The sequence below is a fragment of the Cloeon dipterum genome, chromosome 1, assembly GCF_949628265.1.
Source record: "Cloeon dipterum chromosome 1, ieCloDipt1.1, whole genome shotgun sequence".
Classification (NCBI taxonomy): Eukaryota; Metazoa; Arthropoda; class Insecta; order Ephemeroptera; family Baetidae; genus Cloeon; species Cloeon dipterum.
In genome coordinates this window covers 30,016,320-30,029,059 of record NC_088786.1, presented here as the reverse complement: position 1 = coordinate 30,029,059, position 12,740 = coordinate 30,016,320, and the positions used below count along the sequence as shown (strand labels likewise).

The 12,740-nt window shown below is 40.3% G+C and overlaps 1 protein-coding gene across 1 annotated transcript; it reads left to right on the top strand.

The window, feature by feature from the left end:
* Positions 1 to 754: 754 nt before the first annotated feature.
* Positions 755 to 12,499, top strand: LOC135941533 (putative ferric-chelate reductase 1 homolog). Its single transcript, XM_065487146.1, has 12 exons — positions 755 to 997; positions 9,364 to 9,713; positions 9,923 to 10,014; positions 10,096 to 10,267; positions 10,322 to 10,522; positions 10,583 to 10,690; positions 10,749 to 10,997; positions 11,063 to 11,191; positions 11,246 to 11,489; positions 11,544 to 11,656; positions 11,711 to 11,824; positions 11,890 to 12,499. Exons 2-12 carry the CDS (start codon positions 9,372 to 9,374, stop codon positions 12,025 to 12,027), a joined length of 1,902 nt encoding a protein of 633 aa, XP_065343218.1. The 5' UTR covers positions 755 to 997; positions 9,364 to 9,371; the 3' UTR covers positions 12,028 to 12,499.
* The last annotated feature ends 241 nt before the right edge of the window (positions 12,500 to 12,740 follow it).

The following is a 12,740-nucleotide window of genomic DNA, read 5'->3' as shown; positions in this document are numbered from 1 at the left end:
ATATTTTAGATGGAAATTTTAAAAAATACCAATTTAATTATTAATAAAGAAAAACGATTTGAACAGTACATTTTTTGCGCAACTATAGCGAGCGCACATATATACCAACAAGACTCGTTCAAACCAAATTAAAAAATACGCAGAGATAATTTTTTCTTTTCTGTCTAACTTTTCCTGGTTAGTAAAAGATATCTCATTTTATACACAAGTAACACTGAAAAGGAAAGAGAAAATGAAACCAGAGAGAAAATATTTCAAACACTAATAATAAGTAATTATAATTAAAAACTACTATATTATATCTCTGACAATGAGTCATTTAGCCGGACTGACAATGAGAGTCAGCAATTCTTGCGATTGGGAAATCCGATCCGGACTTGAAATGTTTTTCATCATCGCCTCTCATGGGTATTATTTCTGCCAGTAAAAACAAATCAATAGAAAAGTAGCACTTTGTCTTATTTAGCGCATTTAGCATTAATTTTTATTTTAAATAGCCATGCACGCAAAATGAGCTACGCTCATTCCAAGAAGTCTAATTTTTTCACCTTGCCGAGTTCGCAGAGTTTTCCTTTCCTTGCAAACGCTGCAGGAGAAGTAGAATATTGGTTAATTCTTGCGAGGAGAGTGGAGAACGCTTGAGAGAAGGAGTGCGAGACAGGCAAACAAACAACGCACCGGCAGGTGAGGTGAGTGGGGGTCTCTGGAGGGAGAGGAACTGGCCGTGGCCGCGGCGAGTGGGTTTTGTGTTTGGCTTTTTCCATCCAGTCTCAGTTCTCAGCGTGCAGGAAGGTGCCGTTTAGGTGTGGCCTGCGTTTCGTGTGTTTCAGCTGTGCGGGCGCCAGGTGGGCAAATCTAGCCCTTCGACCTCTCAGGGAGCTGCCAGGACGGTGAATCGTCCAGGTCGGCTGTGACGCCCGAGCGCAAGGCGTGTTACAGGTGCGAGTGTTCGCGGCACCTGCTGCTGCCAGCCTGCCAGGTCGCAATAATTGCAAAGGTGAGATTACGTCAAGCGTGTGCTCCGGCCGAATCGAGTGTCCGCCCTCTCTCCGCTCTCGCATTCAGCAGTCAGTCGGTTCAATTATTATTGTGCGGCGTTATATCATATTATATCTTACATCGCGGCGCCTCAACTACCCGTGTGACCCAGAAATGATACGTGAATGCATCGAGCTTTCGCTTTTCTTTCAATTTGTCGATCCCGTGTACTAGCTGCGTGCTCCACCGTGAATTAATTTGAATTTTAAAAGGAATCAGAGGAGAAAACAAGTCTTGAAAGCGGCATTTAAAAATCGTAACTACACCAACACTTTTCCGCAATGTTTCTCGCTGAATTTAAATTAATTGCATTGTTTATGCTATGCATGATGTGCATGATATTGATATTACACGCATTGCATTAAAACAGGTTTTATTTTGCAACTTGATTCAGCAATAAATTGTGCAAATATTATGCAAATAATATTTTTCAAAATTATTCAACAGCAACGCTCAACTCTATTTTATATTTCTTTCAAACCTCCTTGCACGTTTTGATTTCTTTAAAAAGACAGGCACAATTTTTTATATATTCAGCTATTCAATTTTTTGTTTGCCTCATTCACATTAATTGTAAACGCTTGATCATGATGGCTGTCAAAATATGCCTTGTCTCGCTGGAAGTCGTCCCTAATTCGGTATTTCACGGAATTCTCTTGGAAAGCCACGCTACGCTGCAACTGAATGAGAGGACGAAGTGCGCCTGAAGGCATTTTTCTCCGCGAGGCAAAAACCTGTTGGTTTCGATAAGTTGCTTAGTTGGCCTTAAATAGCCGGCGACGGCGAGCGCCGGCGTGCATTGCCAAACTGCGTGAACGAATTTACTTCCTCTCGAATTCCTCTCTAATGATATTAAAAGCCGCGGAGAAACGGAATATATAAAAAAGCCACCGCGCCAACTTTCTAAATTGATAATTGCGCGCACACTATATTCATCTCTGCGCGCTGACAATGGATTTTGAGCGCGCGATTTTGATGAACGAAGTGTTTCGAGTGATCGCTTCAACTGCTTCAGTAATTGGTACAAATTCTTTATAGAATAAAATAAATGATCCACAAGAATTTCTATTGAATGGGCCAAGTCAGTAGGTTTTCAGTCTAAGGAAAGCAATAAAAATAGAATTTTTACCTTCAAACTCTATATAAAACAAACTTTATCTTGCACTCACATCAGTGAAAAAGAGGTTAAGTTAGCGTTTGCATGGTTTGTTATGTAACTGGAAATATAAATATTCCATTAGTTGATGCTTTGTTACAACGTAACCTCTCCGACATGCGAGTTTTTTGAAATGGAAATTTCAAATGCGTGAATTGGTAAGAAATTTTTGAAAAGCCAAAATTGTTTTTGTCGTGGATTAGCAAGGAATTTTCCCTATTATACCACTCAATTTCTTGAACAGCCATTCTGATATTTCTTGCCCTTTAAAATTTGCAAATAGTTTTTGCTATTTGATTTTGTTTTCATTTCTGCTAGAACAGAATTGAGCAAGGAAGCTTTTAGTTTTAAAATGATTCCCTCATATCTTGGTTTCGATTGGTAGAACCTGGAATTAAATTTAAATCCAATCCGTGCGCCGAATTCAAGACACTCTCTTAGCTGTTTCGCTTGAGAAAGCGTGTCAGAAAAGTGCATAATACCTATATGCAACCGTGCATGCAGTCTTCCAGAAATCCCACGCACGCGGCAACGCCATAATTAGCCCGCGCTACCTTTTACAATGCAGTGAGTGGAGCAATGAAGTGACTAAAACAACTTTAGACTAAAACGCCCCTGCTGTCAGAGAATGAAAGAGAAGCTTTGCAAGTGTGTGGGAAATAATGTTAAATCCTTAGGGTCCTTCAGTATTGTGGGAATTCCCTTGAAGCGCTGCAGAGAGATGTTCCTGTGAGCCTTTGTCAACATAAATAAATAAACAAAATTGCTTGTAGACGTCGCTTTAGCATTTCCGTGTTGTTTTTCTGGCACGTTCATCAGTGTTTTGATGCGCATTGGGATTCAGTGCATATTTGCCAGGCAAATCAGTTGGGTGCCAATGAATCAGTTGTTGGAATCAGTTTGCGCATTGTTATCATATAGTGTCGAAAATTCTAAACACGCAGTGCGCAACGGGGCACGAGCTGGGTGACGTGTTCTGAATTTTGCATGCGTGCGAAAGAAGTTGGCATTTTTATCCTTAGTGGCGACGCCTTGTTGTCTGGGCTTAGAGACGGAAAAAAATTGTTTGTGCTCATTGTCGTCTGTGGCAACTGGCTTAAATGAAGAGAGGCGACGGTGGTGGTGATGATGACTGTGACAGCTCTTGAATATTAAGTCGTTTCTTGTGGAGGAAAGAAATTAATATAATTTCTGAAACGTTATTGAAGCCATAGACGATTACTTTCAAACAACCATAAAATATATTATGGTAAATTAATAGAAATACCATTATTGTTAATGATTATTATTTGTTAATGACTGAGACATTTTATTTACAAAAGAATATAAAAAATAAATGCTTCGTTTTCGTGCGGAATTAATAAAATATCCAACATAGGAATCGGCTAGAATGAAAAGTTAAATCTTGAAAATGCACTTAAAATTCAAAAACTAATATTTTATAATTTGTTGCTAAAGCGTAAATAAATTGTGTATAAAGGCTAATTTCCTGCTCATTAAATTATAATAAAAAGGTTAAACATATTTTATATTTTGATGCAATTGAAACTTTTTGAACGATATTTGAACGCAAACGCAACCCAACTTACAAGCCCGCGTTTTTTTATCAATTTAAATCAATCTATTTATAAATCAACACATTTTAAGACATTTCGCTGAGTTTCAATTGAACACGGCCGTTATTTGCATGGAGCTGTGCCTGATTGAATGGGCAGAGAGCAGACTTAAGCGTCCGCGTGCCGCCAACAGTGAAAGTGCATGACAAGTGCTTTTAACAATCTGCGGCGTTTACGTTTTAAAAGCATGTGTGTACTACGTGTATATAAGAAGTATTCACTCGGCAATTTGCATCTTTCCGCGAGCAAAGTGGAGGGACTGCGTATTTATTCCTCAGTTACGTAGAATTGCCGAGCCTGTGCTGCACGTCACGCTTAATTTCCGATGAGCGATTTTGCTCTCTCACTTAAAAGCCGGTTTGCAAGTAAGGTAGCAGCAGCGAATCGGTCCAGTCGCGCAGGAGAAAGTTGCTTGAAAAATTGTTTGTCCACTCCACAGTCCAACACGACTGGATGAATTTTTTCTCCTTTTGGACCCTTAGAGTCAACTTTTGTCGCACTTGTATTCAAACGAACAACGGACTGTTGTTTGTCTCCAAAGTTACTGCACTTTGTTTGTTTTAACGCTCATGCTAAAGTCAACGTGCGCTTTGTTAATTTGGCGCGGCTGCTCTACATTTGTGTGAGATAAAGAAGGCGGAAAAGAAAGGCGTTTAGACAGTGTTTCTTCGTGGCAATGGACTATTTTGGCTGTCCGATTCTTATGAAAATGAGTTGAGTCCCGTCTTTGAATAGTTGTACTCTCCAAAGGAAAGTAACGGAAGCCAGTATAGTGCAAATAGACTGGTCCATGATTTCGTATACCTCAATTTTTAATTGATAGTGAAATTTTTAATCGAGATTATGGATAAGTGCGAGCAAAAGGAGCTTAAATCGCTGAAGAATGAAAATCAAGACGTAAAATTGAAGAGAAAAGCAGCAATTATTATTTTGAAAGCAAAAAGGCATGCTAAAACAGTCCCTCGTGATTCTCATCGGAATTTCTGAAAGCTTCTTATGCAAGAACCAATTCGCCATTAATTCGGCATAATCTTAAGCTAAACCCACTGCGAGGCTGTGTCCTCCTGTGTGTACCCTGTGCATTAAAATCATGTTGATTCTTCTATTTCTAAAGCAAAATAAGCTTACGCAAGCTTCCAATAGTGTTCTAAATGGTGCCTTTTAAATATTCATCCATAATTGAACTATGATTCTGTGAATTTAAAGTGACCCAAGAGCAAACAAGACAACAACTTCAGTTGTACACAATCCCAGAGTGTTTAATAAAGCATTAAAACCATTTTGTTAGATGAGAGCATCAATGAAAACCCAAAATAAAATATGGGTTCATCAAAGTTGGAAATGATTAAACTAAAGCTTCCAAGTCCAAATATAAATAAGCTTTGTTATTGACTACAAATGTTCAAGTTGCTTAACATATTTATTGTTACTTTTAATTGTGCTGCTAGGTTCCTTTTTCTAATATTCTCATGGTAAAGAAGCTCAAAAAACAAGATCAATCGCATGAATCTCACAACTATATTTTTTAAGTCTCATTTACTTTTTCTAGCCTTGGTCGGTCAATATACACTAAACACTAAATGTTTAGAGTGTGTTAACCTTATTCGCTCGCACGCACGTCTTGGTTCAAATGACCACATCGCACTCGTCATGGGCGTGTGTCATCTTGCCTTTTTAGTAAAAACACTCGTCGTTCGTATGCCTGTGTGGATGTCTCAAAATTTGTACAATGATTCCCATTACTCATGACTTGAAATCAGCAGTAAATTATTGATCGTGAGCGCGAGCAACAAACATAGAAATCAGGCATCGACCTTGTAACGCGGCGCTGTTGTTCTTAGCGATGGACCTGCAATGAATCGAGTAGGACGGATTTCCTGCGCGTTTCTTCCGGCAATTGGCCGCCTTGCACACAAAACATATTTAGTGCCACGGTCACCTTGCGATCGAGCGGAAAATTTCCAAATCCAACGCTCTCTTTTCCTCTCGATCGACCTTTGCCGCGCACACTGCAGCCCACGAACGCACGCGTAGAGTGATTAATCTAGCCGCTTGCATAAGTATTTCTGCCAGCATTCATATTATCGCGGATATAGTGTCGTGTTACAAATATAAATAAATATAAAGTTCGCCAGCCGCAGTTTGAAACCAGAGCAGCCAGAACCGGAAGTGGAGCTGAGTTGAGTGCTGCGATAACTTCTTGCGCACTTGTATTTTTTATTTCACTTAACTATTGTTCATGAATCAAGAAGCTGGTCCATTGAGCGATGCTAAGAACAACGCACAAAGGTCCAATTAATTGTGAGTTGCTTATTTCAGACGTAATTTAATACGTTTAGTTTTAGTACAAATTTTTTTCTGTAGTCAGGAATCAGGAAATTTCAAGTGTCTAGATTGTGTAAAAAGCAACTATTTTAATAATTTTAGAGCAAATTCGAACCACATTTCCAATTATATGCTGACTGATTTTCATCAAAACTCGTAAACTTTTCAAAATATTATTGTGAGGCATTAAACTCAAATCACAGAATGTCTGCGAATCCTGGCGTCTTGAGAGTTATCTTTTAATTAAAAAGTAGCGAGGGTTCATATTCATCGCCAACAACTATTGACCTTTGCTGCCGCCACGAGTCGATCTTTCGTGGCGCCAGGTCGTAAAATTCACGACATTTTCTGAACCTTTAATATACTTTAACCTCAATTTGACACGATAAGTAGTGCGAATGACGAAATTGGTATCGTGACTCGAAAAATAACATAATATTATGCGCACACTTCGCCAAAATTTGCATTTGAACGCACGTACCAGAAAATTTTCGTGCGAGTTAAAAACTTCAAAGAACCGGTACGTGAATATTTATTTTTAAGGACCCAAAACTGGTTTTGAAAGATGTCCTAAATTAATTTTAATCATAGTAAATAAATTATAGAAGTCCTAGCATAAGGCAGGCTAGAAGGCAATGCCCTTTTTATTACCCAAGTAAGGAATTAAATGGAGCTCGTTCGCCACAATTTATTTTTTTACACTACCAGCATAGAGTCTAATCAAATTGGCTTCGTTATTTCGCTCGTCATAATACACTCTCGCCTCGCAACTCGCAACTAATTCCGATCATTGTTACCTTTTTTGGTAGGCGCTCGCCAACAGCGTCGCATCTCTCGCGGCTGCTGTTTTGTGTTATGACGCTTGAGTTTGAGTGCTCATTCGATCTAACGGGTTCGCCGGCAAATGAACAAGTCAGTCGAAAAAACTGATGGGTGCTCCTGCAAACAGCCGGCGGCACTTTTTGTGATGCGGGTCAAACGAACACATTCCGACTGGATCTTTCTCCTCGCCGTCTAATGTGCGCTTACGTCAAAATTAGCCTCCAATAATAATCCCTATGCGCTTGAGAATTTCTCCGCAATTACGTGAATTTGTGCGGTTTAGATCGCCACTTTACCGCGGAATTCAGGAGCTCGGCTTGAAGAACAGAGAAATTGAGGATTAAAAATTAAATTCAACACGCCTCACGGAGAAAGCTGGATCTTATTTATTTCATAGATCTGATCAAAAAATTTCTTTGGGCCTTTATTAGATCAAGTTCATCGGGAATTATTCTGGAATTGTACAGCCCTGGATTTTAACACCTCCGTTACGTTCTTTGCCAATTTTACTCTGGAGTCAGAAACATTTCTTTCACTGTAACCATTGGAACAAACTTGTCTGAATGCAATTTGAGTAGACAAATCTTCTTCTCAATCAAGTTGGCCAGCGAACCGTACGCTTTTCAAATTGGTGCATGTTTTGTTGCTGCCGGAATAGACATTATGGAGGCGAGTACTCTCTCATTGTCAGCCAGGCGTCGGTCTGGTCAGCCTGAGAGACAGGCAATTTAATATAGCACCTGTCCTGCTCGGTTGCGCCTTGCTGCGAAGGGGAATCGCATGACCGTGGCGCCGGTAACTCTTTCGGCACGTCGTTCAAGGTCCGCGGCGAATGAGTCACTTACGAATGCATGCAATAATGCATATATATTTATATTTGCACCTCGGCCTTCGGTCCCTCTCCATTAGTCCGCTCGATCTTGAACAACGCCGGGCCTAACCAATTTGACGGCTTTTGTTTCACTTGCACGAGACCAATGAGGCGTGAAACGGAAATTTCCGCCCGACGACCTTTTTCGATTTATTAGCATCTTTGCAGAGGTGGGAGCAAATTGGCGGAGCCATATGTGTGTTTTCTGGTCTCCGACGTGAGAAATTTAATACTCGCGTGTGCCGGCAGACTGTTTGGTTGTTCTCATGACTTTCATCTTCTACGATAGGATGATGACTGAATACAGAATGGTCTTTTACTTCATATATTTTTTTTTAAATTTCTATCGACAATTATTGCTTCTTTTGGTAGATCAATATTAAACCATAAAACATTGAATTCTCTCATTTGCTGCAGTAAAAATCTGCTTATTACAATTACAACGGGACTCTGCTTATCATTCAATCAATTACTTTAGATTGCTTTATCAATTCCTCAACCTTAACCTTGAATTGAGCCGAATCCTTCTTTTTTACGGTTTGGTTCAGATAAATTCACGTACGTTTGACAATGCAAGAATAAAGTCGATTATTTTTCAGCCGAAATACTCGATTTTCGTCATATATATCCTATTGAATGATAATAATTTCTTGAACCTATATCTTTTGGCCTCTGTGGTCACCAAATCGTCATCAATTCTGATTCGGGGCCTGAATACAAATCACGATCGCGTGCTCTTTGTTCTCAACCTTGATGGCTACGTAGCGTGTGTCATTACTGTGCAATGTGAATCTTGTTCAGAAAATATGTATACTTATTCGGTGAGAGTTGTCCGCTTAAATAATTCGCACGAGACGACATCACATGCAACGCTCGTGACACAGATTTTCGGTCCTCTTTGTAACCTCACATGCTCTAAATCGCATTGCTATATAGTCTTTTGAAATCAAAGCACGGTGTACGTATATACTCATGAAGTAAATCACGGTTTTAGCACTTGAGAGTTACACCTGCGGTAGCATACTTCTAGTAAAATTGATAAAAGTGTAGACTAAATATTGATAGCATTTTTGATAAACATTCTTGTTTGGTGGACAAACAAAAAGTTAAGTGATACATTCTTTTCGCGCAAACATGTGGTGATCTAATTGTAAGGGTTTCCCACCTGTCCCTCTCCATATATGTATTTATCTTGCCGCAATATCCTTGTGGCCGTGATAAAAAAAGGCACAGTGATTATGAACCTCAACTTTTGCTGTTAGTGGTGTTCATCCTCCGCGCCTAACTTCCGCTTGCTGTTTACTTTCCTATAATTTTGTGACATTTTGCTGCACTTGTGTATTTGCACAGTTGCTTTCCTTTTAGGACAGTCGAAAAGTCAACTTCCGCCAGTACTCACGAGTACATTTTTCCACAGTTATTTCACTTTCTCTTTTCCTATCAGGTCTGACCCTTTTATTTGCTTCGTTCTCTCTCCTTTTAAAAAACCCAATTAGTGTACCTCATATCTGACGAATTGCTTTTGTTGGTTTCAGTCGGTAAAATGGGCAAAACAGTGTGGCTCGTGTTCTGCCTGGCGTTGGCGCTCCACCAACCAGAGGTGCACGGCTTCGGAAGGGGTGCTCCCGACTCGGCGTGCCTGAGTATGCTGCCAGGCCACGGAACCGACGCACAGAGCTCGCCTTCACCCTATTCCATAGTTCTGGCGCCGATCGAAAATGGAAACGGCCGACGCCTCGTCAACGTCACAATTACCAGTCAAGGAAACGCGGACTTTGCAGGATTCATCATTCAGGCGCGCCCTGAAAATAGTGATAATCCGGTTGGCACCTTTGAGGTGCGAAAGGAAGGTGCAAAGGCTCACACTTGTGGCTCAGGACTGAAAGTAAGTTAACGTAACCAAATATAAATTAATATGATAACTCCACAACCAACCAGTATTTGAGTGGCGATAGATATAATATAGTATTTAAATCATGAGTTTTTTACGTTCTTATTGTTATAAGTTATAAATGATCAAAATAATTTGTAATCATGGTGTGGAACTTATTAAAGCATAATATGAATATTACATTTCCTCGTCATGCTTTGTAGAATTCAGTGACTCATACTGACAAGAACCCGAAACGGAAAGTGGAATTGATATGGGAAGCACCTGCTGATTATGACGGTCATGTGATTTTCAAGTGAGTTCAATGATTGCTATTTTGCTGTTCTTTAAATACTTCTCAGGTAATAACAAAATTATAATTATACCATCATTTCAGTGCGTCTGTTGTTCGTGATTACTCGACCTTTTGGACCGGTATTAAATCGGCGCCCTTGCTTGTGAGGAGAACCGCAACAGGAGTCGAGTATGAGACAAGTTCAAAGAAACCCACGACCAGAATTCCCTACCAAACTACGATCTCCAGCACCCAGAGACCAGTGAATCCACAGGTGAGAGCAGTTTTTAGTATTCTCATTTGATGAGTTATGCATTCGAAATTTTAGTCTGAAAACCAGGTGTCTCACCCAATCTTCGAAGGCTGCAACTCCATCAAGGGCTGCTTTGGTTGGCCCAGCAATTGCGTGGCTTCAAAGAGCTGCCGAGTTCTGGTTACCTACATGTTCAAGGGCTCCGCATACGAGTTTGAATTGTTTGCCGATGACAGAGTTTGGGCCGCTGCTGCGTTTTCTGATGACAAAATTATGGTAAAGGAAACGACCCCGTAAAAAGTGAGGTAAATTAAATGTCCTGTTTTGAAAATATAGGGTGATGACAGCGTCATGGAGTGTGCTTACGAGGAGGACAAAGGTGAAGTGAACACTTACGTTTCTTGGAACGATAGTCCTAATCCTGGAAAGGGCAACCACCGAGTGGTACGTCTTAGCGGCCTTACTTTGATCGTAAGAATTTAATTAAATATTTTTATTACAGGAATCTGATTTGACCGTGCTTGAAAAATCATACAAAGACAAGCAACTGTACTGCCGCTTCAGCAAGCCCCGAGTGAGCACCATTGAAGGAGTCACCTTTGACCTAGACAAACATTACCATCTATTCATAGCCGCTGGCACAGATTTCAAGGGCAACAGACTTGGTTACCACCAGTCAGAACGTGATCTCACTGCTGAGAAAATCAGCTTGGCCGACATCCAGGCTGCCAAGGGCGCTTCCAAGATTTTGGTAATAACATCGAGAAAATCACGTTGACAGAGCAGGTTTTTAAATTACGGGCGTTTTATTTTTAGGTACATCTTCACGGCGCCTTCATGGTGGCCGCCTGGATTGGCGCCGCAAGCATTGGAATTTTGCTGGCCAGGTATTTCAAGAAAACCTGGGTGGGATCTCAACTCTGCGGAAAAGACCAGTGGTTTGCTGTAAGTTAACTGTCAATCTTTAGATTTGCTTATTTAACATTTCACAATATTCAGTGGCACAGGGTTTTCATGATCTTCACGTGGTGCCTCACTGTGGCCGGCTTTGTTATCATCTTCATTGAAATCGGCGGCTGGTCGAGTGCGGATAATCCGCACGCAATTCTCGGATGCATAACCACTGGACTGGCCTTCATCCAGCCTTTCATGGCGGCCCTGAGACCTGCGCCAAACACTCCAAGGAGGCCCCTTTTCAACTGGCTGCATTGGCTTGTCGGAAATTTGGCGCACATTTTCGGAAGTATTATAAAAAAATATGCGAAAATGCATTATTGCTAATATGAGTGATTCCCAGTTGTCTCCATCTTCTTCGCTGTGCTGCTGCCCAGGGCCGAGCTTCCTGAGTGGATGAACTGGATTTTGGTTGGCTTTGTTGCCTTCCACGTCTTCATGCACTTTATTTTCTCAGTGGGTTTTTCCAATTTGATAACTAATTGTGTCACGCTAACCATTCTTTTCTAGATTGCTGGGTGTGCCAGTGACAGGAAGAAGAGGGTAAACTCTTTCCCAATGAGGGACATGTCTCACAGCCGCAACGCTCTTCATTCATCGTACGAAAAGAGCCAGGATTCATCGGTAATATTCTATACAGTTGACTCGGAGAGATTTTCAGCACTAACCTCTGAATTTTATTTCCACAGTTCTCGTGCCTACGAAAATTCTTGTTTGCCATTTACTTCATTGGAGTAGTGTTGCTGGCGGTCACCCTTATTGTGATCGTGGTTTTGGCGCCCATCGAGGACACTTACAAGGACGTCCGGTCCAAACTGAACTTTTAGATGATGTTGTATGAGCTTATAGTGTAATAAATGCACACCTTGTTCATTTTATACAACCATTCACGTGGCATCGAAGACTTAATGATGTTATATTTAAGGAACAAATTTATAATTAAGAGATCCAAGCAACATACCCTGCGGTGTACTAACTTGTCGCATCAGAGAGACGACGAATAGCATTATCATTTATAAATCAGGGATTGCGTTGCTCTTTCACCACTTCATCTGTATAAAGTTTTATATAGTTCATCATTCTTACCATATTTTTAACTTCATCCAATGAATTCTGTTTGACAGTAAATATTTTAAATACTTAAATTGTTCAAACAACATTACTGAAAATTTGAACTGTGTTGAGTTTCACGATAATTTGGTTATGTTGTGGTTGTGCCACAGAGAAGTAATTTATTTTTTCACAAATGTGATGAAATCGAAAATAAAATTAAAAATTCTCTTTCACTATACTAAACAAGCTTATGTTTTATTTTAATCAAATACCATACTAGAATATTTTTTTAAACTTGCGCTTATGCAATATATATTAATATCCTCATTCATCAAGCTTTAAAAATGAGCATATCGCTGTGGCAGCGCCTTTTCCCAGCATATCGCATTGGCAACCAGCGCCCATTCCCTGGCAAATCCATTCCCAGCATAATTATTCCCAGCATATGCGCCAATAGGGATTTTACAGGAGAAACAAAAAACTGTGC